At 46.0% G+C, this 25485-nt stretch overlaps 1 protein-coding gene across 7 annotated transcripts in view; it reads right to left on the bottom strand.

The window, feature by feature from the left end:
• Positions 1–1777: 1777 nt before the first annotated feature.
• The window catches only part of TOX2 (TOX high mobility group box family member 2), a 157246-nt gene continuing 133538 nt past the window's right edge, over positions 1778–25485 (bottom strand). For 6 of the 7 annotated variants that reach the window (XM_021921034.2, XM_031656783.1, XM_003904719.5 and 3 more), the window contains 6 exons: positions 19628–19867; positions 16662–16889; positions 6533–6613; positions 5280–5675; positions 4507–4634; positions 1778–2749 (listed from right to left, as the gene is read on the bottom strand). In XM_021921034.2, the coding sequence (XP_021776726.2) occupies positions 2713–2749; positions 4507–4634; positions 5280–5675; positions 6533–6613; positions 16662–16889; positions 19628–19867 (1110 nt within the window). In that variant the 3' untranslated portion in view covers positions 1778–2712. The remainder of the gene's footprint in view (positions 2750–4506; positions 4635–5279; positions 5676–6532; positions 6614–16661; positions 16890–19627; positions 19868–25485) is intronic. The other variant, XR_001891849.3, reaches the window with a different exon arrangement.

The following is a 25485-nucleotide window of genomic DNA, read 5'->3' as shown; positions in this document are numbered from 1 at the left end:
GGAAGCAGCTTAGCAAGGATGGTGTTGCTGCTGGAGGCGGCTTCAGGCTGCTCCCAGGGACTCGGGTTGTGAATGGGACCACAGAGTTGGCGTCTCCATTATTTGGTCATTAGCTGTGGCAGCTCGAGGGGGTAATGACTGGGATGGCACTCAGGACCTGGGAATGGGCTCTGGCAACAGAAGAGCCCGGGGAGAGGGGGACACCAGTGCCAACCACTGTAGTCGGCGCTACAGACTGAAGGATTGTGTCCTCCCAGAATTTGATTGTTGGAATCCTAACCCTCAATGGGCCAGCATTTGGGGGCGGGGCCTTTGGAAGGTGACTGAGTGGAGCCTTCGGGATTCGGGTGAGTGTTGTTAAATTCTGGAGAATGCCCTCCCCTCCCGCCCTGCCGGACACAGAGAGAGGATGGATGTTTACGCACCAGCAAGTGAACCCTCACCCGACGCTGAAGCTGCCAGGGCCTTGATCTTAGACCTCCCAGCCTCCGCAAATGTGAGCAGTAAGTTTGTGTTGCTGTGAGCCACCTGGCCCATGGCGCTCTGTTATGGCAGCTGGGATGGACTAAGACAGTTGCTGTCCACCCTGTGGCCCTGAAATCAGCCTTTAGGCTCTTTTTCCACTCTCTGGGGCCCCAGAACGCACCCGTGTGACAGTCCCTGGTATCTGCAGGCAGGGTGCTTAGGTTCTGCTCGAGGCCTCTGTGTGTCCTGTGCAGCCCAGAGGCTGGCCTTGGCGTGTGGATGCTTGGAGAAGACTCCTGAGCTCCTGGTGCAGCTGTGAGGGATGGCAGCAGGCCTCTGCCTCAGCACCACTTTACAAGGGGGGCCTTGTACTCTTGTCATTGTGGGCTGTCTGCGTGGATCCCAGTGATGCTGTTTTCGCAAACGTGGAAGCAAGAGTTGAATATTAAACTGTCTAAGCCGTCATGTTACTGACAAGCTCCACACAGAAAAGGAAATTGTAACCACATGAAATATTTATGCCGCATGTTGCGGTGCTGCTGCTGACGGGATGGCAGGTGGCTGGTTTGTTTGGGGTTTTCTTTTTTATTTTTCCAAAGTGGATTACAAAATGCCCTCCAGTGGGGAAACTGCATCCCACTCCTGGGCTGTCATCTGGAAGGAGGGGTTTACCGTGATTGGAGAGTGAGAGGCTGGGAGAGCTGTCCTGAGGGTGTAGCCTGCTCTCTCTGAGTCCCGAGCCTGGCTGGGAGCAGCGGCACCTGCCCCCACCTCAAAATGGCTGCAATGCAGGGTGCAAGCGTTGCAGCTTTCCACCAGGCAATTGGTATTTTTCCAGATGTAGTTAAAGCAGTCAGGTATTATTTGCCTTTTATTGTTGTTGTTAGTATCACCATCTAATATCTGCTGGGAAACCTGGTTTAAAGAATCCCGTCTAGGACGCTTCCTACACTCCGGTTTGAAGAACCCCTTGGCCTCCTCCCTGGGTTCCCACCGCTCACTTCCACAAGCCTGGGAGGCCCCATCCTCCCGAGGAAGGGCTCGCCACTGTCACCAGCCGATGCAAGTTCCTGTGTGGCGGCACTCTTGCCCACACCCCTTTTCATCATCACAAGAGCCCTACGGGTCTGTACCACCGTGACCCCCTTAGAGGGCAAGACTGAGGTCAGGGTGCTCCCATCACCCACACAAACCCACACGGGCTGGTAAAGGTCAGGCAAGACTTTGACCTGAGTCCATCTGGCCCGAGGGGCTCTATGCCACTTTAGGGGGTTCAACCCTGACTCACCAAGGACAAGGAGACACAGACTTGTTTTCAGCTTTTCAGAAGTTTTATTATAAAGAGATTTGAGAGAAGCACTGGGCACCAAGACAGACACTCGCCAGGGCCAGGAAACAGCTGCAAACGACGTCAAGAACCCAAACCCAAACCAAACCCCAAAACCACGCACACGGTAGGATAAGCTGCAACTTTGTTCTCAAGGTTTCTCCATAAATAGACAAAAGTCGTCGCTGGCAATGTAAAATAGATGAACACATGGTTAAAAGGAGAGCGGTGCTCCAGGGTGGCTAGCAATCGTCCGGTCTTTGCTGTGAGGATGACGAAACGGTTTGGCAGCCGCTTTTGTGCACGTCTCCCTTAAGATAAAACTTAAAAATGTGCTAAGGATCATATAAAATGATTTTTACCTTAAAGGAAACTACTTTTTTTCCCCACAAAATAATCTTACAGATGTCTTCAGCACAGTTCTAAAACACGTAGTCAACTACTTACACGGAACCAACAGTTTCTAGGTTTCGTAATCTTTTGTTCACACTGGAAAACCGATGTGCACGTCTATGACGGGGGCCGGCCCCCTGGCCCATGCATCTGGGGTGGGTGTCCGTTGGTAAGCGACCCTGCCAGGGGCAGCCCACGTGAGCTGGGGCCGGGGCCGGGGCCGGGGCCAGGCATCCAGACATAGGGTACCGTGCGCAGGGCGAAGACAGGGTCCACAGTTACCCTGGAGCAAGCAGGTCAGCGGGCAGAAGGTTCCTGCAGGTTCTTTGGGCTGGCGGCGGGCAGTGGGCTGCCTCTGCAGAGTCTGGTGGGAGGTCGAGGAAGAGACTCAGCCCCCGGCAATGGGTGTGTCACTGCTCCCTCGGATGGGCCACCCTGCCTCTGGCCAGGGCCTCTTTTCTGCTGTCAGCCCTTCAGGCTCTGAGCAGTGCCTTCCAGCGAGCCTCAGGGATGGTGGGGAGGCGGGATTAGGTGAGGTAGAGCGATTTGTCCCTAGGGAGCAGGCTGTGAGAGAGAGGAGGGGCTGTCAAAGCTGTTGGGTACCTCCCCAGGCCAGGGGAGCACCAGGACCCCTGCACTCTACACCCCCCACCCCCACCGGATTCAGCTGCCCCCTGCAGCACAATGAGGGACTTGCAGCTGCTCCCCCACCCCCACCCCACTCTGCACCAAGCCCGTCCTGGAATCCCAGCAGGGGACCACCTGGTCCTCAGCCCTGGGAGAAAGGGCAGTAGTGTGTCTGTCCTTCACCGAGGCGCACGCTGATGTCACCATTGCTCATATCTGTTTTTAATCACAGGAATTTGTAAATCTCAAACTGAATTAAGGGAGGGACAGGTGCCTTTTATGTTTTTAAAATAGGGCCCTGTTGCAGTCCGACCTCCATACTGGATGTGATGGGCCAGCCTCAGGAGGCTTGGACGTTGCGTGACACTCCCCTACATGCCCTAAGTATTCTGACTTTTGAGAAGGAAAGTTGGCGGGAAAGGACTGGGGTAGGAGGGTCTGCACCTGCTTGGGGTCAGGGAAGGGATTCTTGCTGAGCCGAGTCCGCCCACCCACGTAGAATCTCACCCCAGGCATGTCAGAAACGGGGCATGCACGGTGGCCACTTGTTCAGTGCCTAAGGGCGCTGGCGGGGTCAGCAGAGGAATCAGCCCTGTGTTGGGAGGCCGAGGCTAGGGCTGGGGGCAGGGGTTCTCAGCAGCAAGGTGGCCACCCAACAAGTGCGCTGTGCCTTCCAGGGTGTGGCCCTATCCCTGGAACAGCTGCTTGGCATTACATCCCCCAGGTGTGGCTGTAGGGCTCGTTCTTGCCAAGGGAATGGGAACCCGGCTGGCAGGTTAAGGAGCAAGTGTCCCTCCTCACTGCATCCTCCCTCTCCTGCTGGCTGGAGTGAAAGGCCCCTCTTCCCCGGAGCTGGGGTGGCGTGGATCCAGGAAGACTTCTAGAGGGAGGCGTTAGCATGGGTTTGAAAGGTGGAGTGCAGGATGGGAATGGAGGCCCACAGGAGGACTAGGGAGGACGCTGGGGTGCAGGGGAAAGGGGTCTCTAAGGTGTCTAATTCCTTGGGATAGACAGTGGGTCCGTTTTCCCACCGTGTCTCACCCAGGTCCCCTATCCTGCATTCTCAGCTGTTCTAGTCTTGGGAGCTGCCCTGCCCAGTGGGCTCCACTCCCCACCGGGGCAGCCCACAGCTGAGGGCTGACTGATGAAGGGGTTAAAAAAGCCAGTTCCCTGACCTCCAGGTGGGAGCCACTCTGGCACAGTTCATGCTCCAGGGCTCTCATGGGATGAGGCGGAAGCGAGTCTTCAGCTGAGGCCACCTCCCCTCTCGGCTCCTTCCCCCACCCCATCCTGCCTCCCTCACCCCCTTCGCCTGCAGGCTTTCCCCAACACATCCCCAAGGACACCCAATCCCTGCTGCCTCAGGCTCTGCTTCTAGGGAACCGGCCTAAGATGCAGGACTCATCTGTGAATGTCACGTGGAAGCATTTGTGAAAAAAAACAGGAGCAAGGAAGGAGCAGCAAGACTGAAGACTCGTCAGTTTCCCAAGCAGGCCTCAGCATCAGGCCAGCAGAGTCCTTCCGGGGCCTGGCTCTGCGGTGTCATCTGAGGTCTCGATCCCCTCGGCAGGGCTGACAGTGACTGCAGGGTCCTCCCCTGTCCACATTGCCCGTGGCCATTCTCCCATCCCTGGCCATCCTATTCCCAGTCTCCCTGGCTGGCAGGACAAAGGCAGGGACAGGCGAGGACTAACCTGCAGGTGCTGATGCCACACTCCCCACTGGGGTAGCTGCTGTCCCAGTCCCCGCTGCTGGTGGGGTTGGACGGGCCAGGTGAGCAGGATCCCGAGCTGCTGGGGAACTCAGAGATGTGTGAGAAGTCCTACAGATGGGGAAGGAGGCCATAAGCCAAGGAGAGATAAGGGGGCAGACTGTCCCAGGCCTACCCGGGGTGGGAGCCCCTGTGTCCAAGGGTGTCCACACAGAAGAGACACTGCCTCATGTCACCCAGAATTGCCTCTCTGCCTCCAGGGCTGCTGCCTTGCTCCCAGTAGAGCACCCTGAGAAATATTCAACCCTTGTCTTGGCTGAATCAGGGGCTGAAGGACTTTGCTTTCAGGGCCTTTCCCTTTGTGGGCCTCAGTTTCCCAATCTGTAAAATGGAATTACTAAGCCCAATGACCTCTAAGGGCCATGTGAACCTTGTAGCAATCTCTGTGGAACAATTAGCAGGGGTAAGGTCTTGAAGGCTTTGGGAAAGGCCAGGGTTAGGGCTGAGGATGCAGGAAGCGGGGACTGGAATGTCCTGAGTCAGTCTGGCAACTTGTGAACTGTTCATTGCAGCCAGCGCATCTCAGATAAGGTGCGCGAGACCCCCTTCCTAGATGTGGTAACTGAGGCTCAGAGAGGTCAGGTGCCAAGGCTGAGGTTATATCACCGGTCAGTGGCAGGGCTGGGGTTTAAAGGGCAAAGCCGCTTCCCCTCCCCACACAGTCACAGAGGGCTGTTCCTGCTCTTCTCTGCTTACCTGTGGCCCTGGAGGTGAGGGGCTCATCGCCAGCTGCACCTGGAGTGCCATGGGGGCAGGCAGGACAGGGGGCTGGGAGGCTGGGGACATGCTAACAGGTGGACTGAGGAGGGCGCCCTGGGCGTGAGGGGGCAGTGACAGCTGCTGGTGCAGTGTGGGGCTGAGCGGGAAGGAGGGTGGCGGCGGCGGGGACGCACTGAGGCCTGGCAGCAGAGACTTGGAGCCCAGCGTCCGGGCGAGGCTGGCCGGGGAGGCCCCGCTGCGGAAGGCCTGCAGGTCCGACGGCGTCAGGAAGGAGGCCAGGCCTGGCATGGCATACATGGGCTGCTTGGGTGGGAGCATTTTGGCTGGTGGGTTTGCCTGAGTGCTCTTGGTCTCACCTTGATCCGGGGAGCTCTGGAAGGAGACAGGTATCAGTCACTGGAGAACAGAAGAGGGACGAGCCAGAACTTGGGCTGTGAGGCCAGGAGGCTCTGCAACCCACTGACATGGCCCCTGGCTGGCTCTCTTGGGAGAGAGCTTGGACTAGCCAGAGCTAGCACAGGGGCCTCAGTCCCCTTGGCTCTGACCATCCAGCCACCCACTGCTTTTATCTCTGGGGGGCCCCCTCCCCATGGGGAAATCCATGCTCCTCAGCCTGGCCAGTGGGACAAGCACCATCCCACTGAGCCAGCTCTCATCATGCTCCTTCCAGCCTCTGTGCCTTTGCAGATGTTGTTCCCTTGACTTTGAACTGCCTTTTACTTGGCCTTTTATGGACCAATTTGTGTGCCATCTCCTCCGTAGCAGGAACAACACCCACCTCCACTTGGGCCACGCATCCACGGCCACACCTAGCTTCCTACATTGCTGGTGTTGACAGAGGCGGCCGGGGGTGTGGTGACGAGGTGCCATATTTTGGGGTAGCATATCCCAAGCCCCATCAGCGGTCAGAAGTAAAGGCCACATAAAACTGGCAAAACTGGGTTTGAATCCTAGTGCAGCCACTTCAACAAACTGGATCTTTTCAGGCAAGTTGCTCAACCCCTCTGGGTGTTGGGTTCTCGTTGGAAGAACCCAGTGGAAAGAAATGTATGTAAAGTGCCCAGAATGAGCCTGGCACGCTGTAGGTGCCCTGCAGACATGACCATGTAGTTCTGACCCATCCTTTCTAAGACCTGGGGTGCTGGCCTTCCCACGGGCCCCGGTTCTTGCTCCATTCCTCAAGTGGCCCCACTCTGATCAGGGCTGTGCCTGGAGATTCCAGGTGTTACCTTGGAGACGAGGCTAGCCCGGTAGGCTGCCAGAGCCTTCAGATATTCCTTCTTGGCTGCTTCTGTCTTCCTCTTATAGGCCTGGAAGAGTCAACACATGAGCAACACTGGGGAGAAAGTTGCTGAAGAGATGTGGTGCAGGGTCCTGGGGTGGGAAGGCATGGATTCAAGGATCATGAATGGATGAGGGGGGTGGGGTCAGAAACTGAGTCAGCCAGCCACTGGCCCCATTCTGGGAGCACTGCAGAGAAATTGCGGAGACCAGGCCATATCCCAGTTCCTCAGCAACTCACTGTGTGGCCTTGGCCAACATGCTTCACCTCTCTGGGTCTCCATGTTACATCAGCACAACTGATCACAGAAAGACAAGGCCCTTTGAAGCCCCCATTCTGACATAGCACAGTGCAGATTTCTTAATGCTGAGTCACCTGTGCAACCTAGAATGAACCTACTTGTTCATAGTATATTAGGCTGGATTCGGTGTGCTATTTTATTAAAAATTTTTAGACTTAGATTCATATGTTATCGTAGGATTGGTCCCTGTTTTTTCGCACCTCCTTGTTTCCATGGCTTTTGGTAGAAACAAGGAGGTGTGAACGACTTGGAGCTTAGCCTTGTGTGACTTGTGTTGGCCAATAAAAGCACAAATGTGATGCAAGCAGAGACTGACAAAGTGATCACATATTAGTGAGCCCTCTTGCTACTCTTAGAACTCTTATTTAAAAAAAATTTTTTTGTACATGAGTAAGTTCTTTAATGATGATTTCTGAGATTTTGGTGCACCCACCACCTGAGCAGTGTACACTGTACTTCATGTATAGTCTTTTATCCTTCACCGCCCCCATCCTTTCCCCCAAGTCCCAGAAGTCCACTGTATCATTCTTATGCCTTTGTGTCCTTATAGCTTAGTTCCCACTTACGAGAACATACAATGTTTGGTTTTCCATTCCTGAGTTACTTCACTTAGAATAATTGTCTCCAATTCCATCCAGGTTGCTGCAAATACCATTATTTCCTACCTTTTTATGGCTGAGTAGTATTCCATGGTGTGCGTGTGTGTGTGTATATATGCACATACATACACACACACACACCACATTTTCTTTATCCACTCATTGATGGGCATTTGGGCTGGTTCCATATTTTTGCAATTGTGAACTGGGCTGCTACAAATATGTGTGCAAGTGTCTTTTTTGTATAATTACTTCTCCTCTGGGTGGATACACAGCAGTGAGACTACTGGATCAAACAGTAGATCTACTCTTATATCTTTGGGGAATCTCCACACTGTTTTTCACAGTGGATGGACTAGTTTAGATTCCCACCAACAGTGTAAAAGGGTTCCCTTTTTGCCACATCCACGCCAACATCTATTTTTTTGATTATGGACATTCTTGCAGGAGTAAGGTGGTTTTGATTTGCATTTCCCTGATCATAATGATGTTAAGTATTTTTTAATATGTTTGTTGGCCATTTGTTTATTTCGAGAATTGTCTATTCATTTCCCTAGCCCAATTTTTGATGGGATTGTTTTTTTTCTTGCTGATTTGAGTTCCTTTGTAGATTCTGGATATTCGTCTTTTGTCAGAAGTACAGATTGTGAAGATTTTCTCCCACTCTGTGGGTTGTCTGCTTACCCTGCTGGTTATTTCTTTTGCTGTGCAGCTTTTTAGTTTAATTAAGTCCCATCTATTTATCTTTGCTTTTGTTGCATTTGCTTTGGGTTCCTTGGTCATGAAGTCTTTGCCTAAGCCAATGTCTAGAAGGGTTTTTCCAGTGTTATCTTCTAGAATTTGTAGGGTTTCAAGTCTTAGATTTAAGTCTTTGATCCATTTTGAGTTGATTTTTGTATAAGGTGAGAAAGGAGGATCCAGTTTCACTCTTCTACATGTGGCTTGCCAATTATCCCAGCACCATTCGTTGAATAAGGTGTCCTTTCCCCACTTTGTTTTTGTTTGCTTTGTCAAAGATCGGTTGGTTGTAAGGATTTGGCTTTATTTCTGGGTTCTCTATTCTTTTCCATTGGTCTATATGCCTATTTTTATACCAGTATCATGCTGTTTTGGTGACTATGGCCTTACAGTACAGTTTGAAGTCGGGTACTGTGATGCCTCCAGATTTGTTCTTTTTGCTTAGTCATGCTTTGGCTATGAGGGCTCTTTTTTGGTTCCACATGAATTTTAGGATTGTTTTTTCTAGTTCTGTGAAGAATGACGGTGGTATTTTGATGGGAATTGCATTGAATTTATAGATTGCTTTTGGCAGTATTGCATTTTCACACTATTGATTCTACCCATCCATCAGCATGGGATGTGCTTCCATTTGTTTCATCTGTGATTTCTTTCAGCAGTGTTTTGTAGTTTTCCTTGTAGAGGTCTTCCACCTCCTTGGTTAGGTATATTCCTAAGTATTTTATTTATTTATTTATTTTTTTTGCAGCTAAAGGGGGTTGAGTTCTTGATTTGATTCTCAGCTTGGTCACTGTTGGTGTATAGCAGAGCTATTGATTTGTGTACATTAATTTTGTATCCCGAAACTTTGCTGAATTCATTTACCAGTTCTAGGAGGTTTTTGGATGAGTCTTTAGGTATATGATAATCCCATCAGCAAACTGCGATGGTTTGACTTCCTCTTTACTGATTTGGATGCCCTTTCTTTCTTTCTCTTGTCTGACTGCTCTGGCCAGGACTTCCAGTACTGCATGGAATAAAAGTGGTGACAGTGGGCATCCTTGTCTTGTTCTAGTTCTCAGGGGGAATGCTTTCAACTTTTTCCCATTCAGTACAATGTTGGCTCTGGATTTATCATAGATGGCTTTTATTACCTTAAGGTACGTCCCTTCTATGCCGATTTTGCTCAGGGTTTTAATCGAAGGGATGCTCAATTTTGTCAAACGCTTTTTCTGTGTCTATTGAGATGATCATTTGGTTTTAAATTCTGTTTATGTGGTATATCACATTTATTGACTTGTGTATGTTAAACCATTCCTGCATCCATGGTATGAAACCCACTTGATCATGGTGGATTATCTTTCTGATACACCATTGAATTCAGTTAGCTAGTACTGTGTTCAGGATTTTTGCATTCATGTGCATCTAGGTATACAATCGTGTCATCAGCAAACAGCAACACTTTGACTTCCTCTTTACAGATTTGGATGCTCTTTCTTTCTCTTGTCTGACTGCTCTGGCTAAGACAGTACTCTGTTGAATAGAAGTGGTAAGAGTGGGCATCCTTGTCTTGTTCCAGTTCTCAAGGGGAATGCTTCCAATTTTTCCCCATTCACTATAATGTTGGCTCTGGTTTATCATAGATGGCTTTTGTTACCTTAAGGCATGTCCCTTCTATGCTGATTTTGGGCATAGAAGGAATATTGGCCTGTAGTTTTCTTTGTTGTTGTTGTTGTTATGTCCTTTCCTGGTTTGAGTATTAGGATGATTAGCTGGCTTCATAGAATAATTTAGGAAGGATTCCCTCTTTATTTTGTGGAATGGTGTCCTTTAAAAGTCTGATAGAATTCAGCTGTGAATCTATCTGGTCCTGAACTTTTTTTTTGTTGTTGGTAACTTTTAAATTACCATTTCAATCTCACTGCATGTTATTGGTCTGTTCAGAGCTTCTATTTCGGAATTCCTGATTTAATCTAGGAGGATTGTATATTTCCAGGAATTTATCCATCTCCTCTAGGTTTTCTAGTTTATGTACATAAAAGTGTTCATAGTAGCCTGAATGATCTTTTGTATTTCTGTGGTATCGGTTGTAGTATCTCATGTTTTGCTTCTAAGTGAGCTTATTTGGATCTTCTCTCTTCTTTTCTTGGCTAATCTCACTAATGGTCTATCAGTTTTATCTTTTCAAAGAACCAGCTTTTTGTTTATATATTGTATTTGGTTTCAATTTCATTTAGTTCTGCTCTGATCTTGGTCATTTCTTTTCTTCTGCTGCGTTTGGGTTTGGTGTGTGCTCTCTCTCTAGTTCCTTGAGGCATGACCTTAGATTGTCTATTTGTACTCTTTCAGACTTTTTGATGTAGGCATTTAATGCTATGAGCTTTCCTCTTAGCACTGCTTTTGCTGTATCCCAGAGGTTTTGATAGGTTATGTTACTATTATCGTTCAAAGAATTTTATAATATCCATCTTCATTTCATTGTTGACCCGACAATCATTCAGGAACAGGTTATTTAATTATTTCCATGTATTTGCATTGTTTTGAGGGTTTTGGAGTTGATTTCCAGTTTTATTCTACTGTGGTCTGAGAGAGTACTTGATATAATTTCTATTTTCTTAAATTTGTTGAGACTTGTTTTATGGCCTATTGTATGGTCTATCTTGGAGAATGTTCCATGTGCTGATGAATAGAATGTTCTATAAATATCTGTTAAGTCCATTTGTTGTAGGGTATAGTTTAAGTTCGTTGTTTCTTTGACCTTCTGTCGTGATGACCTGTCTAGTGCTGTCAGTGGAGTATTGAAGTTTCCCACTATTGTTGTTTTACTGTCATTCTCATTTCTTATGTCTAGTAGTAATTGTTTTTTAAATTTGGGAGCTCCAATGTTAGATGCATATACATTTAGGATTGCGATATTTTCCTGTTGGACTAGTTTTATCATTATATAATGTCCCTCTTTGTCTTTTTAAACTGCTGTTGCTTTAACGTTTGTTTGGTCTGATATAAGAATAGCTATTCCTGCTCACTTTTGGTATCCATTTGCATGAAGTATCTTTTTCCACCCCTTTACCTTAAGTTTATGTGAGTCCTTATGTGTCAGGTGAGTCTCTTGAAGACAGCAGATACTCAGTTGGTCAATTCTTATTCATTCTGCTATTCTGTATTTTTAAGTGGAGCATTTAGGCCATTTACATTCAGTGTTAGTATTGAGATGTGAGGTACTATTCTTCTATTCATTGTGCTATTTGTTGCCCAAATACCTTGTAGTTTTTTAAAAATTGTGTTATTGTTTTAGAGGTCCTGTTAGATTTATGCTTTAAGGAGATTCCATTTTGGTGTATTTCAAAAATTTGTTTCAAGATTGAGCTCTTTTTAGTAGTTCTTGCAGTGCTGGCTTGGTAGTGACAAATTCTCTCAGCATTGGTTTGAAAAAAAGAACTGTATTTTTCCTTCATTTATGAAACTTAGTTTTGCTGGATACAAAATTCTTGGCTAATTGTTTAAGGACCCCAATTCCTTCTAGCTTGTAGGGTTTCTGCTGAGAAATCTGTTGTTAATCTGATAGGGTTTCCTTTCCTCCTTTTTGTGATGAGTTTCTCAGGTGTTCTTTGAGTTTCTTGTGTTTGGATGTCTAGATCTCTAGCAAGGCCAGGGAAGTTTTCCTCAATTATTCCCTCAAATATATTTTCCGAACTTTTATATTTCTCTTCTTCCTCAGGAACACCAATTATTCTTAGATTTGGTCATTTAACATAATCCCAAACTTCTTGGAGGCGTTGTTCATTTGTTAAAATTCTTTGTCTTTGTTGAATTGGGTTAATTTGAAAGCCTTGTCTTTGAGCTCTGAAGTTCTTTCTTCCACTCGTTCAATTCTATTGCTGAGACTTTCCAGTGTATTTTGCATTTCTCTGTGTCCTTCATTTCTAGAAGTTGTGATTGTTTTTATTTATGCTATTTCTCTGGAGACTTTTCTATTCATATCCTGTATAATTTTATTTTAACAACCTTCTGAATTTTTTCTGGCAATTCAGAGATTTTGTCTTGGTTTGGATCCATTGCTGTTGAGCTAGTGTTATCTTTTGGGGATGTTAAATAACCTTGTTTTGTCATATTACCGAATTATTTTTCTGGTTCCTTCTCATTTGGGTAAAGTATGTCAGAGGGAAGATCTGGGAGTCAAGTGCTGCTGTTCAGATTCTCCTGTTCCTTGGGGTTCTCCCCCTTCCCCTAGGGATGTGTTTTCCTGAGAACCCTGCTGCAGTGATTGTTATTTCTTTTCTGGATCTAGCCACCCAGCGGAGCTACCGGGCTCCAGGCTAGTACTGGGGAGTGTCTGCAAGGAGTCCTGTAATGTGATCTGTCTTCAGGTCTCTCCATGGATATCAACACCTGCTCCGGTGGAAGTAGCAGGGGAGTGAAGTGGACTCCGTGAGGGTCCTTAGTTGTATTTTTAAGTGCACTGGCTTTGTGTTGGCCTCCAGCCAGGAGGTGGCACTTTCAAGAGTGCATCAGCTGCAGTAGTATAGGGAGAATACAAGCTTGCCCTAGTGTCAGGCAGTGGGCGGGGCCATAGAGTTCCCAAGAGATTATGTCCTTTGTCTTGGTCTTTCTCTACCTGCCCTGTTAGCCTATCAGGTAGGGGCAGGGTTAGGCGTGTCTGAGCTCAGACTCTCCTTAGGTGGGGCTTGCTGCAGATGCTGTGGGGGGTGTGATTCTCAGGGGGATTATGGCTGACTCTGCTGCATCACACAGGTCATCAGGGAAGTGAGGGAAAGCTGGCAGCCACAGGCTGGTCTCACTCCCACCATGCACCCCCAACAGCACTGAGTTTATTTCCAGGCAGCCAGTGAATAGGGCTGAGAACTTGCCCCAGGCTACAGGCCTCCCAGCTGAGAAAGCAAGCCAACTCACAGTTCCTTGGCTGTCCCAGAGAGCCTGCAGCAGCAATCCACCTCCTTCAAAGGGTCTATGGATTCTTCTGGCTTTCCTAGCATGTTCCTGTGGTAGTTCTTGGAGCAAAAGTTCACAATGTGAGTCTCCACGTGCTGCTCTGTCTGTCCGAGTGGGAGCTGCAAGTTAGTCCTGCCTCCTTTCCATCATTTTTCTGCTCTAAAACTGCTCTTGGAACTCTGACTTGCTATGTGAATAAGCATGAGCTAGTCTGCTGGATGATGAGAGACACATGGCCCAGTTTGGCTCCACTGCTCCAGCTGACAGCCATCCAACTCCCAGAAGCAGAGATGCCTAATTTACTGTAGTTTACCACTGATGCAAATGGGTGAGCTCAGCCAAGAGCAGCAGCAGAGCCATCCTGCTGAGCCCAGAACAGTTCATGGACCCTCAGAATCATAAGCTGAATAAATGATTATTGTTTTAAACCATTAAATTTTGGTATTGTTTACTACACATTCAAAATTAAATGATGCAGTTAGCTTCATTATGTTTTAGTGTCAGGGTTACATTGTATATAAGGATTTGTGAGAAGGTTTTCTTATTTTTCTAAGTCTTGGAATTATTAACTCTTTGATGATTTGAAAGAACTTTCCTATCCATCATCTAGGCTTGAAACGTTTGGGGGATAGGCAGGGGTTTTTTATTTCCTATTATTTTCTCACTACCTCTCTTGGTTGTTAGTGTATTAATAGTAAAATAAGAATATAAGTCACATTTCTAAATGTGATTTCAAAAACTGACACAAGCTAACATCCAGCCTTACGCTTACTAGTGAAACATGAGAGGTAATGCAAAGTAAGAAGACCACTATCCCCACCATTGCTGAACATCTCTTTTTTAGAAGTCCTAGTCAACATAACTGGGAAAAGAAAACAAAATTAGAAATCTGAGAAGTGAGGAGACAAAATAAGGAGACAAGGCTGGATGTAGTGGCTCATGCCTCTAATCCCAGCACTTTGGGAGGCATTTGAGGCTAAGAGTTTGTCAGCCTGAGCAACACAGCAAGACCCTGTCTCTATAAAAAAAAAAAATGAAAAAAATTTTGTGGGGCATGGTGATGCACGGCACGCCTGTAGGCCCAGCTACTTGGGAAGATGAGCTGGGAAAAGTGCTTGAGCCCAGGAGTTCAAGGCTGCAGTGAGCTATGATCATGCCACTAACCTCTAGCCTGGGTGACAGAGCAACACCCTGTCTCTTAAATAACAAAGGAGACAAAATTATTGTTTGTAAAAGATATATGTGTATAAATATGTACATAATTATAGACACTTTTTTTAAGCCTAGAAGACTCAGGAATTAAAAATGATCAGAAATGATTAATTTGTAACTGCCAAGCTTACTATTTTAATCCCTAACTTTTTATACATAAACAATTTGCTAGGAAAATGGGGAGAAACATGCCATTTATAATGCATTAAGTAAAAGGAGAGGTATGCCCATTATTGGATGGAAATAAATTATATGCCAAGTTCTTGGGTTAGAAATAAAACACCAGGCGGGTAAGCAGAAATGAAACCGACACAGGGGCTGGGACTCTCAACCGCCTTTACTTGTCTCTGGACTGTGCTGAACAAAGTCAGAGAAAGCATCAGTGAAAGGAATGCCTGGGGACACAGCACTTGAGACCACTGTCTCCCCAGACTGTATAAAACGGCAAGGAAATTCCCCCACCAAACAAAAAAACCTGAAGTCTTTTGAAAGGGAATTGGTTGGTTGCCAACAAAACACACAAGTGAAAAAGACAGATGTCCCTGTAGCAAAAGCCGCAGTGCCCTGCCAATATCCCCCAGTCCTTACCCCTGTCCTACAAACATGCCCTACTTCCAGCTGCCACCGGCTATATTCCTTTGCCTGGGGGTCCCTCTGGTGGCAGGAGCCTGGCATGTGTAGCAGGTCAGAGGTGCTGCAGAAGGAAGGAATGCTGGTGTCCACCCCAGCACCCTTGCCCCTCAGACAGGATGACCCTGAGGCCTGGCACATTCTAAGCAGGCTCCTGAGTTCTCAGCGGGACTGTGCTCCAGTTGCCCATGGTGGATTCTCCTGGGACAATGTGCCCTTTCCTGGCTGCCCTCCTTTCCCTGTCTCATTTCCCTACTCTCCTACCAGAGGTGGGGGTCCTGTCACAAATAAATTCTCTGCATTGTAACATATTCCAAAATTACCTAAAATTTTAGAATACGGTAAAGGAGATGTTTCAAATAAGTCAGTAATTCATCTCTCTGCCCCAAGCCTGCTACTTTCCCCATATTTCCCATCCAGTGACTGGCATCTCCATTTACTCAGAATGGAAGCCAGATGCAAGGAGGCTGCCAGGATGTCCCCTACCCCAAACCATTCTAGAAGATGCTCCAGGCCCCACCTTCCCCCACCTGGATGACTGTGCACCCTCCACATCCACTCTTACCTGCCTTATGCTGCTGTTCTGGTCTCTCCTCTGCATAAAACTCTTCACTGGCTTTCTCTCCTCTTAGAACAGGGCCTGACTCCTTCCAAGGTCTGCAAAGCCCAGCGTGATTTGGCCTCTGCCTTCCTTTCCAGCTCTGTCTCTGCCATGGTGACTCTCACTGTCCCCTCTCTGGCCATCCTGGTCTCCTTTCAGTCCCCTGTGCTTTTCCAGGCTCCTTCCCTTACCAGGCCTCCCTGCCTGGAACACTTCCCCTCCCCCAAAGAGAGCTCATTCTTCAGGTCTCACCTGGAGACCGGACCCCAGGGACAATGTCCGTCCCTGCTCTTTCCACTCTCATGAACTATGTATCCTCCTGGTGCATGGCACAATCACAACTGTAATTTTACATTTACTCATCTGCTTATTTGATTCATGTCTCTCATGCCAACATCCCAACTGAGCCTCCTGCTTCTACAGATGTGAGTTCAAATCCTGACTACCGTGATTCACGCTGGTGACCCTGGGCGAGTCACTTTACCTCTTGGTGTCTCTACCAAAACAGGAAGGCAATGGCTACTCCACAGGGTGTTGTAAGGATTCAGTGAACTACCGGAGGGAGAGCTCAGCCCAGACAAGAGCTCAGCGAATGAGTTGCCAGCACCCCTGCTTTATAGACATGAAAACCGGGGCTCAGAGTTTAGGTGGTCAGCCTGAGGTCACAGAGCTGGCAGCTCCATTTGCCTACCAGCTAGTTCTGCTCTCTGTTCTCCCTGGAGGCGTTTAGGGGAGGCCACAGGCACATGGTCAGTGCGATAGGAAGCTCTGGCCTGGACTCCAGACTTTGAGGGTTGGAGGGACAAGATGGATGGAGATGCTTGTTCTCATTTTATCAACGGGGAAGCAGAGGTTCAGAGTGGTTAAGCTGCTAGTAAATGCAGTTGGTTAGTAGAATTGGAAGGCAGCCAGCTTCCCAGTTTACAGATGGGCAACTGAGCCCAGGAAAGACCTCTGCAAGAGTCTCAGTTCCAGGGCTGGGCCTGGTTTCAGACCTTCAAAGTGTGTCCTTGGCTCCAGGACCACAAAGCCTCAGGGGATGGCCCAGAAAGAGAGGGAGGCTCACCTGCTTCTGTTCCTCTCCCAGGCTGTCCCACATGGAGGCCACGATTTTGGACACATCACCGAAAGTGGCACTAGGGTTCTGACCCTTGATGGCGGCCTGAGTGTCTCTGAAGAAGAGTGCGTAGGCCGACACAGGCTTCTGCGGCTCGTTGGGGTCCTTCTTTTTCTTCTTCTTTGGGTTCTTGGCCTTTTTTCCTGGGTCGGCTGAAGGTCTCTTTTCTCCCGATATCTGCCCGAGTGAGAAGAGTCAGATAACCAAAGAAGCCCAAGGGCCTCCTGCCAAAGGCAATCCACACAGACTCCGGCCAAGCTGCGCTTTTCCAGCCCTGCTCATGCACAGATAACCACTAGCGAGGTGGAAAGGGCAATGGTCAGACAGACACACACACCCTGGGTGGGTGTTTAACTCATTAAAGAGAACCAGTATGATTGTAAAGTTGATTCAGAGAAATGCAGGAGGAGAAGATGACTGTATAGTCACTGAAAGAATGGAAAGAATGCTGGAATTAGATTGCTAAATTACACGTGAAAGTGGTTAGTGCCAATAGAACGCTAAAACTATCACCTTTAGGACTTTTAATCTTTTCTACTGGACAGAAATTCGCATCTCTACTGGGCAAAGTTAATTTCCTTATAATCAGACAAAAATCACATCTCTTATTACATTTTCCCCCCCCAAGGTAACCTCTTCTTTTACAGAGTTATAAAATCCCCTAATCAATAATGAATAATGAATCAAAGCAAAGGTCCACTTTCCTAGAGAATCAGATAATTCTTGAGTAAGCCTGTGAGCCAATGCTTTGGTATGACATTGAAAGAATGTGCAGTTATTTGGGGGCCTATTTCCAAGTTTGGAGTGTGTGTGCATGTGTGTGTGTGTAAATATATATACACATATACACACATATGTGTGTATATGTGTATATACCTGTATATATGTGTATATATACATGTATATATGTGTGTATATATAGATATATAGATATGTGTCTCTATATAGATCTATATAGAGACACATGTCTATATACACATAGATCTATATAGATACGTGTCTAGATAGATATATATCTATATAGATATGTGTCTATATAGATGTCTATCTATATATATATGCTCTCCCACTTGTGATAACAAATAATCCCCAAAAAGGATCCTGCATTACAAAAGGCTGGTCTCCACCACCATGTTTCAGCTGTGCAGCTTTGAGCAGGTAGCTTAGTCCCTGGACCCCTGTAAAGTGGGGAGGGGATGAAGCTACAGCGACTGTTACTGGGTCAGCCGTGGAGCCAGTGGCTTCACCCTGGACAGACTGCAGGACCACGATCCTGTGAACACTTGACTTCGGGCTTCCCGGGGCGGTTGGGATGCCCACCACAGACCTCAGTGGGGCTCTGTTGGGTCACTCAAGCCATGCAGGTACAGGGGACTTTGGTCAAAAGCCCTGGACCCTGCAGTGAAGACTCTGGCTCTAGGAGCCAAGAAGATGGAGGTGACACGTTGAACTGATGATAAAGCCATGGGCCAGTAGGCGTGATCAGGCATCCATGTCTGAAGAACATGGTTCTGTTCCTGAGGCTTATCTCTGCAGCCACCCTCTTCTCCAAGCCCCAGTTATGTTAGCACCATGGTGTGGCCCTAGCAAGATCAGGGATGAAGAGGCATGTTGTCATTGATAAAGTCCTGAACAGGCACAGCAGGGCAGGGGGTTGAGGGTACATGCACTGGACTACACCTGCAGCCTCCTGGGTTTGAATCCTGGTTCCCCCACTTACTAGCTGTAAGATAACAGATACATTATTTCCCCATCTGCCAAACAGAGATAATAACAGTCCCTGTCCCAGAGGACTTTTATGAGGATTACATGGACGTATACTTGTTACGTGTTTAGAGCAGTGTCTGGCCTATAGGGAGTGTTTGTTAAACAAAAACTGTTCCTGCATGAACTATAATAGAGGTTGAGTCATCCTTAGGATGAAGCTGGGCCAGGATCCAGAGGTAAACTCCCTTTTCCCCCGAAGTCCAGGGTTACTGCCCCAGGTCTCTGGGAGGCCACCATGTGGAAGGGACACTGGATCGACAGAGGTAGGAGGCACGAAGGGAGGTAAGTCTTGATTCCACCACTAGCTTGCTGGGAGGTCCCAGGCAAACACTTCTGTCTTTGGCCTTTCTGGGCCTCTGTTTTCCTCCCTGGTAAGACACGATGTTCTCTCACCGGGAGGTGGATTTGGAATCAATGCAAAGAAGGGCCAGAGCCTGGACAGGTGGCAGGTTCTCATCCCTACCATGTCTACCATGTTCTTGAAGAGGTCAAACCAGTCGACTCCAGGAATGTTGGGGGAACCCATGTTCCCACCGCGGTGGGGGGGGTCATTTTTGCACCCCACCCTCAAGGTCAGTGAATACTCTAGGCCCAGAGGTGCTGCCTCCTGGATCATACAGTTTTGTCAGAATATTTTCTCCTAAAAGGGCCAAATGGCCGCAAATGTGACCCCAATGGCCTTGCTGAAGCCGTCCACACCTCTGAAATCGCCCACTGGCCTTCAGGAGTCAGGCTTTGCCAACTTTCACAGGATTGTCTCACCCCATCCCCTCGACATTTGTTGGAATTTTCTCTGCTTTACACACAAGGCTGTGGGAGCCCCGAGGGGACACAGCTTGTCAAGGACACTCAGCACATGGAGCAGCCAAAGCCCTATGTCCCAAGGCCCATAGGTGCCATCCCCCTGACCAGGTGCTCCACCTGCCAATGTGCTTTTTCCTTGGCTTCCAGCGTGGCCTGGGTGTCTTAACAGAAAACCACTGAGCTCTGTGGCGGATATCCCAACCACCACCCGGAAGGCCTGCTCAGTCCCAAGACATCGGGCTTTTCTAGTCTTGACTAGAGGGAGGTGATGCCCATTTCCCCACAGGACCCCTTCCCTGCCGACAGGAGAGCAGCTTCAGGCTCTGTTCCTGCACTGCACATACCTTGAAATGCGCTTCTGACTCCTCTTCCTGCGTGGAGCTGGAGGGAGAGGGGGTCGCTGACTTGCTCCCCGGGGGTGATGGGGAGCTGTGGGCGATGCTGCTCCGGATGCCCATCTGCGAGATGAGCTGGGACTGGCTGAGGGCACTCATGTGGCTGGCCAGCATTGCCGAGCGACCCAGCAGGGGCCCGGGCCGGCCTGAGTCATAGGCGGCCACCTCCGAGTGGACCATCTCCTGGATCTAAGAGAGGAGGACAGGGGGTTTGAGTTAGGAAGGATCTGTCCTGCCACTCCATCACATCTGTGCTAGCAGACTGGGAGGACGGAATGCAGAGGAGAAGTGATGGGTACGGCTCCTGCTCCGATCCCTGCCAGGCGAATCTCAAGATGGAGCACCAGCGCATTCGTGGGAAAACGGCAGCTCCGTGGCTGTGTGCCATTCTACTGACTCTCACCTCGGACAGATGCTTTGCATTTCAGCCCCTGCCAGAGAGCTCAGTCCGGTTATGTTGGATCATTTGATGAGACTGAGTCTTCCCTCCTGGAATGTGATATGTCTCTGCATGAACTGAGCAGTCAGCATGACAGCAAAGCCCACAGATGCTGGACGCTAACTACATTTTGAATCCTGGTCCTGCCATCTACCAGCTGGGTGACTTTGGCCAAGTTAGTTAACCTCTTTGTGCCTCAGTTTCTTCATCTGTAAAATGTGGATATGAGCAAACCTACACGCTAGGGTTCTTAAAGATCAAATGTACCTGGCATACCGTGAGCCCTATGTTGTATAAGCATGTGTTAAATACATTGAATAAATTTCTTGATAAAGTTGAGCACTTTCCTTCCTACAGGTCAGCAATTTTATTGTTAACTCCATTCCCCATGATATTTTCTAACTGGTTGCTTTTGGAATATAAGCAAACTACTGGTTTTTACATATAAGCATTTCTCACACTAAACACACATTTAGAATGACTTTGGACCTAAATATGTGTCCACGCCCTGTTCAGTGAGGCGTACCTATTTGCATACTCTTATGAGTTTTCCTTCCTCTGCATCTGTGGTTATTTCCCCTTTCTAATTTCTAACATCAAGTATCTGGTTTTTCTCTCGTTTTTTCTTCATTAGGAAAACAAATGGGCTTTCAGTTTTATGTGAGTTGTTTCTTTTCTTCTCAAAAGAATCAAATCTCAAGTTTATCACTTCTGCTTCTCTGTTTTCTAATTCTTTAATATCTCATTTTATCTTTATCCCTTCCTCCGCATTTTAAAGATTTACAGTTGCTGCTTCCCCCTCAATTTTGTTATATTTTTTTAATTGACAAATGACAAATTGTATATATTTATATGTACAATATGTTTTGATGTATATATACACTGTGAAATAATTAATATATTCATCACTTCATATAACATTGCTCAGATTAGAACATTTAAAATCTACTTTCTTTGTTCCAAGAGTTGTTCAAGAAGAGTTCTGGAATACCATTTGACCCAGCAATCCCATTACTGGGTATGTACCCAGAGGAATATGAATCATTCTATTATAAAGATACAAGCACGTGTATGTTCATTGCAGCATTATTCACAATAGCAAAGACACGGAATCAGCCCAGATACCCATCAATGATACACTGGATAAAGAAAATGTGGTACATATACACCATGGAGTACTATACAGTCATAAAAAGGAATGAGATCATGTCCTTTGTAGGGACATGGATAGAGCTGGAAGCCATCAACCTCAGCAAACTAACGCAGGAACAGAAAACCAAACACCTCATGTTCTCACTTATGAGTGGAAGCTGACCAATGTGAACACTTCGACACAGGGAGGGAAACCACACACTGGGGCCTGTTGTCAGAGGCAAGAGGAGGGAGGGCATCAAGAAAAATGCTAATGCATGCTGGGTTTCATACCTAAGTGATGGGTTGATAGGTACAGCAAACCACCATGGCACACATTTACCTATGTAACAAACCTGCGCACCCTGCACATATACCCTGGAACTTAAAAAAGAGAATCTAACTAAAAGAGTTCTGGAAATTCTAAGTGGCTAATTTTCTTTTTCTTTTGGCTACAATTTCTAGTAACAAAAATGAGGAAAGAATGGGGTCTGTACTATTCACCAAGTTTGAGATTTTGTTAAGGTTTTCTTTGGGACCCAAATATGATTAAATTGTGTACATATTCCACAGTCCTTACAAAGAATAGGGCGTGTTTACAGACGAATACAGCAGTATAATATTTATCCATTCCATCAGTGATTATTCTTTAGATTCCTTACCTTTTTGGCTCTTTAATCTTACACAGTCTTGTCCAGATTGCCTGCAATTTTTTCTGCTTCCATAAAAAATTTCCCTTTAATGCATAAAGTGTTTGTTTTGGGCATTTGATGTTGGTTTGGTTTTGTTTTTGAGACGGAGTCTTGCTTTGTCGTCCAGGCTGGAGTGCAGTGGGCTCACTGCAACCTCTGCCTCCTGGGTTCAAGTGATTCCCCTGCCTCAGCCTCCCAGGTAAGCTGGGACGACAGGTGGTGCCCCCATGCCTAATTTTTATATTTTTAGTAGAGACGGGGTTTCGCCATATTGGCCAGGCTGGTCTCGAACTCCTGACCTCAAGTGATCTGCCCACCTTGGCCTCCCAAAGTGCTGGGATTACAGGCATGAGCCACCATGCCCGGCCCTGATGTTGGTTTTTATCGCAAAAAGCAGACAGACAATTATATCTTCATTATGGGGATTAAACTATTATCTTTTTTGGTCTAATTTTTTGCCTCAAATTCCGTGAAGTCTGATATTAATAATGCTGTCCTTGCCTGTATATGTGTTTGAATGTGTCTGGCATGTCTTTTTTTATTACATATCTCTTAGTTTTTATTTTTTAGGGTTACTTTTGTCAAATGGTGTTTTTGTTATGATCAGCTTTAGAAAATGAACTTTTCCCTTATGCTCTAGAACAGAATAAACAACATATAAATTACATTTTCCTTAGAGAATGAAAGAGCTTAAACAGAAAACCATCTGAGGCCCAGTGCTTTTTGTTTTCACAATATCCTTCATGGCTAATAGGTCTATTTTAGTTTCCATTTTCTCTCGAGTCAGTTTTGGTAAATGTTTTATATATATATATATATATATATACACACATATATATATATATACATACATACACACACACACACACACACACACACGCACACACACACATTTATTCATTTTATCCAGATACTAACACATACTAGCATATAACTGGATAATATGTTTTTAAATACACTCTATGGTTTTCATCCATTCCCATTCACAATTGTAATATTGTGAATACATGTTGCTTTTTAAAATTTTCCTTCTCAAAAGTTTATATATTTATTTTTTATTTGAGACGTAGTCTTGCTTTGTTGCCCACACTGGAGTGCAGTGACACTATCTTGGCTCCCCACAACCTCCACCTCCTGGGTTCAAGCGATTTTCCTGCTTCCGCCTCCTGAGTAGCTGAGATTACAGGCACATGTCACGACACCTGGCTACTTTTTGTATTTTTAGTAGAGACGAGGTTTTGCCATGTTGGCCAAGCTGGTCTCAAACTCCTGACCTCAAGTGATCCAATCCACCCGTCTCGGCCTCCCAAAGGGCTGGAATTACAGGCATGAGTCACCGCACCCGGCCAAAACTTTATATATTTCAACTGTCTAGCCAAAGAACCAGCTCTTAAATTTTTAAAAAAATTGACTACTTTCATAATTCATTAAATTCTGCTTTCTTCTCTATTAATGTTGACTTGAGGTATCATATGTTGTTGTTTACATAGGTTTTCAAATTAAGCTATTTTCACACTTTCTTTTTTAGTAATAGAAACATCTAGGGCAGGAATTGAGACAAGCAATTTTACCATGCAGGAGGCATTTCTCTGAAGACATTTTTGGTTCTGACAACTGGAGGGTGGGAAGCTACAGGCATCTGCTGGGTAGTGGCCAGGGACGTTCCCACCAAACAAAGAATTATTCATCCCAAAATGTCAATAGTGCTGAGGTTGAGAAACCCTGCTCTGTAACTATGATTTTTCTCCTGAGGAGAATTTTAGCTACATGTAAATATTTTTAAAATATTCTATACTGATTATTTTATTTCTTACCCTAAAATTATTTGGAAGAGTGATTTTATTTAATGTATCCTTTGTTATGATCAGAGACCATGAATCCTAGAATTTTATCTTTTTGAAATGTAGTGAGGTTTTTGTTATAGCTTAGGTTATGATCAATTTGTTTTTCCTTTTTTAAAACTTTTAGGTTCAGGGATATATGTGAAGGTTTATTATACAGACAAATTGCATGTCACAGGGGTTTGGTGTACAGATTATTTCGTCACCCAAGTATGATCCATTTTTGCAAAACTGTTCATGTATATTGGAAATAATACTGTACATTGTACACATTTCTCCATATGTCTATTCAATAAACTGTTTTGACTACTTTAGGTGTAAAATCTCAAAAGAATTGGCTTATTTCACTTAGCTTAAGGTCCTCAAGGTTCATCCATGTGATAGCTGAATCGGAACTTTCTTCCCTTTTTAAGGCTGAGCAATACACCCTTATATGTATAGATGACATTTTGCTTATCCATTCATCTGCTGGGAGGCACTTGGTTGGGCATTATGAATAATACTGCTGGGAATGTGGGTGCACATGTATCTCGTGGAGACTCTGCTTTCAATTCTCTTGAGTAGACACCCAGCATTCCAATTGCCGTATCTATAGTAATTCTGTTTTTAATTTTTAAGAAACCACCATACTGTTTTCCATAAAGCCTGCCATTCCTATTGTGTTTCCAGCAGTTTCTCTCTAAAATTTAAACAGATTTTCTTCATACATACTAATGTGAAGTTATTTATCCTGTAAATGTCCCAGAATGCTATGTCTTTACTGTGGCTTCTCCTTGCTCATAAAAAAAATAAGCATCTTTGCCTTAATGTTTCTGTCTTAAATCCTACTTTATCTGCTATCATTATCACTCTAATTTTGCAGTTTTATTTTTGTCCTGCATAATTTTAATTGTAAACTGTGTGTAGGTAGATTTTGGTTTCGAACCCAGTTCTTAATATATTGTGACATATATATTTGATTATTAATCATACAAATATCCGAGAAACAGAGTTAAAGTGAACTGTTTTAAAGGACAGAAGGTTTTAAAATATATTCTCTAAACATCCCCCTCTTCCCACCCCACAGCTTACGCACTCTCACCTTCTATAAGCCTTAAACAAGAATCTGGCATTATCTCCTCAAGGTCAAATTGGCCTCAGGGCTATGTGTTAGGGCTTGTTTTCTTTTTCTTCCCAGCCACCTGCTTTAGAATTCTTCTATCAGATATTCCTGACTCGGTGATTTAATATTGTTACCAACTCTTGATAATGGCAAATTTTTGAACTTTTGCAAACCTGCTAAGTGTGAAAGTCTCTCAAAGTCCCTCGGATTTCTACCATTCTGATCACTAGTGAGGGTGACCACCTTTTCATAAGTTTACCAGACCATTTATGTTTCTGCGTATACTGCTGTTAGGAGTGTAGACTAGTATGTAAAACGCTTTAGAAAACAACCTAGCGATACTCAGTATATTGAAGATGCAGATATCCTATAACTTAGACTTCTACTCCAAGATGTTTACTATAAAGAACTTTCCCACATGCATAAGAAGACGTACACACAGTGTGGAAAACTGCAAAAGCCTTCAAATGGACAAATTAGTGTCATTCAATGAACTGCGGGGCATTGTCCAGTGGACCTCTGGGTTACCTGCTTCTATAGGAGTATATGTCTTTGTCTAGGTTATTTTACAACTTTGTAAGCTCTTGGCTCACTGCAACCTC

This window comes from Papio anubis, chromosome 16 (assembly GCF_008728515.1).
Source record: "Papio anubis isolate 15944 chromosome 16, Panubis1.0, whole genome shotgun sequence".
Taxonomy (NCBI): Eukaryota; Metazoa; Chordata; class Mammalia; order Primates; family Cercopithecidae; genus Papio; species Papio anubis.
This window is presented reverse-complemented; position numbering and strand designations above follow the sequence as displayed.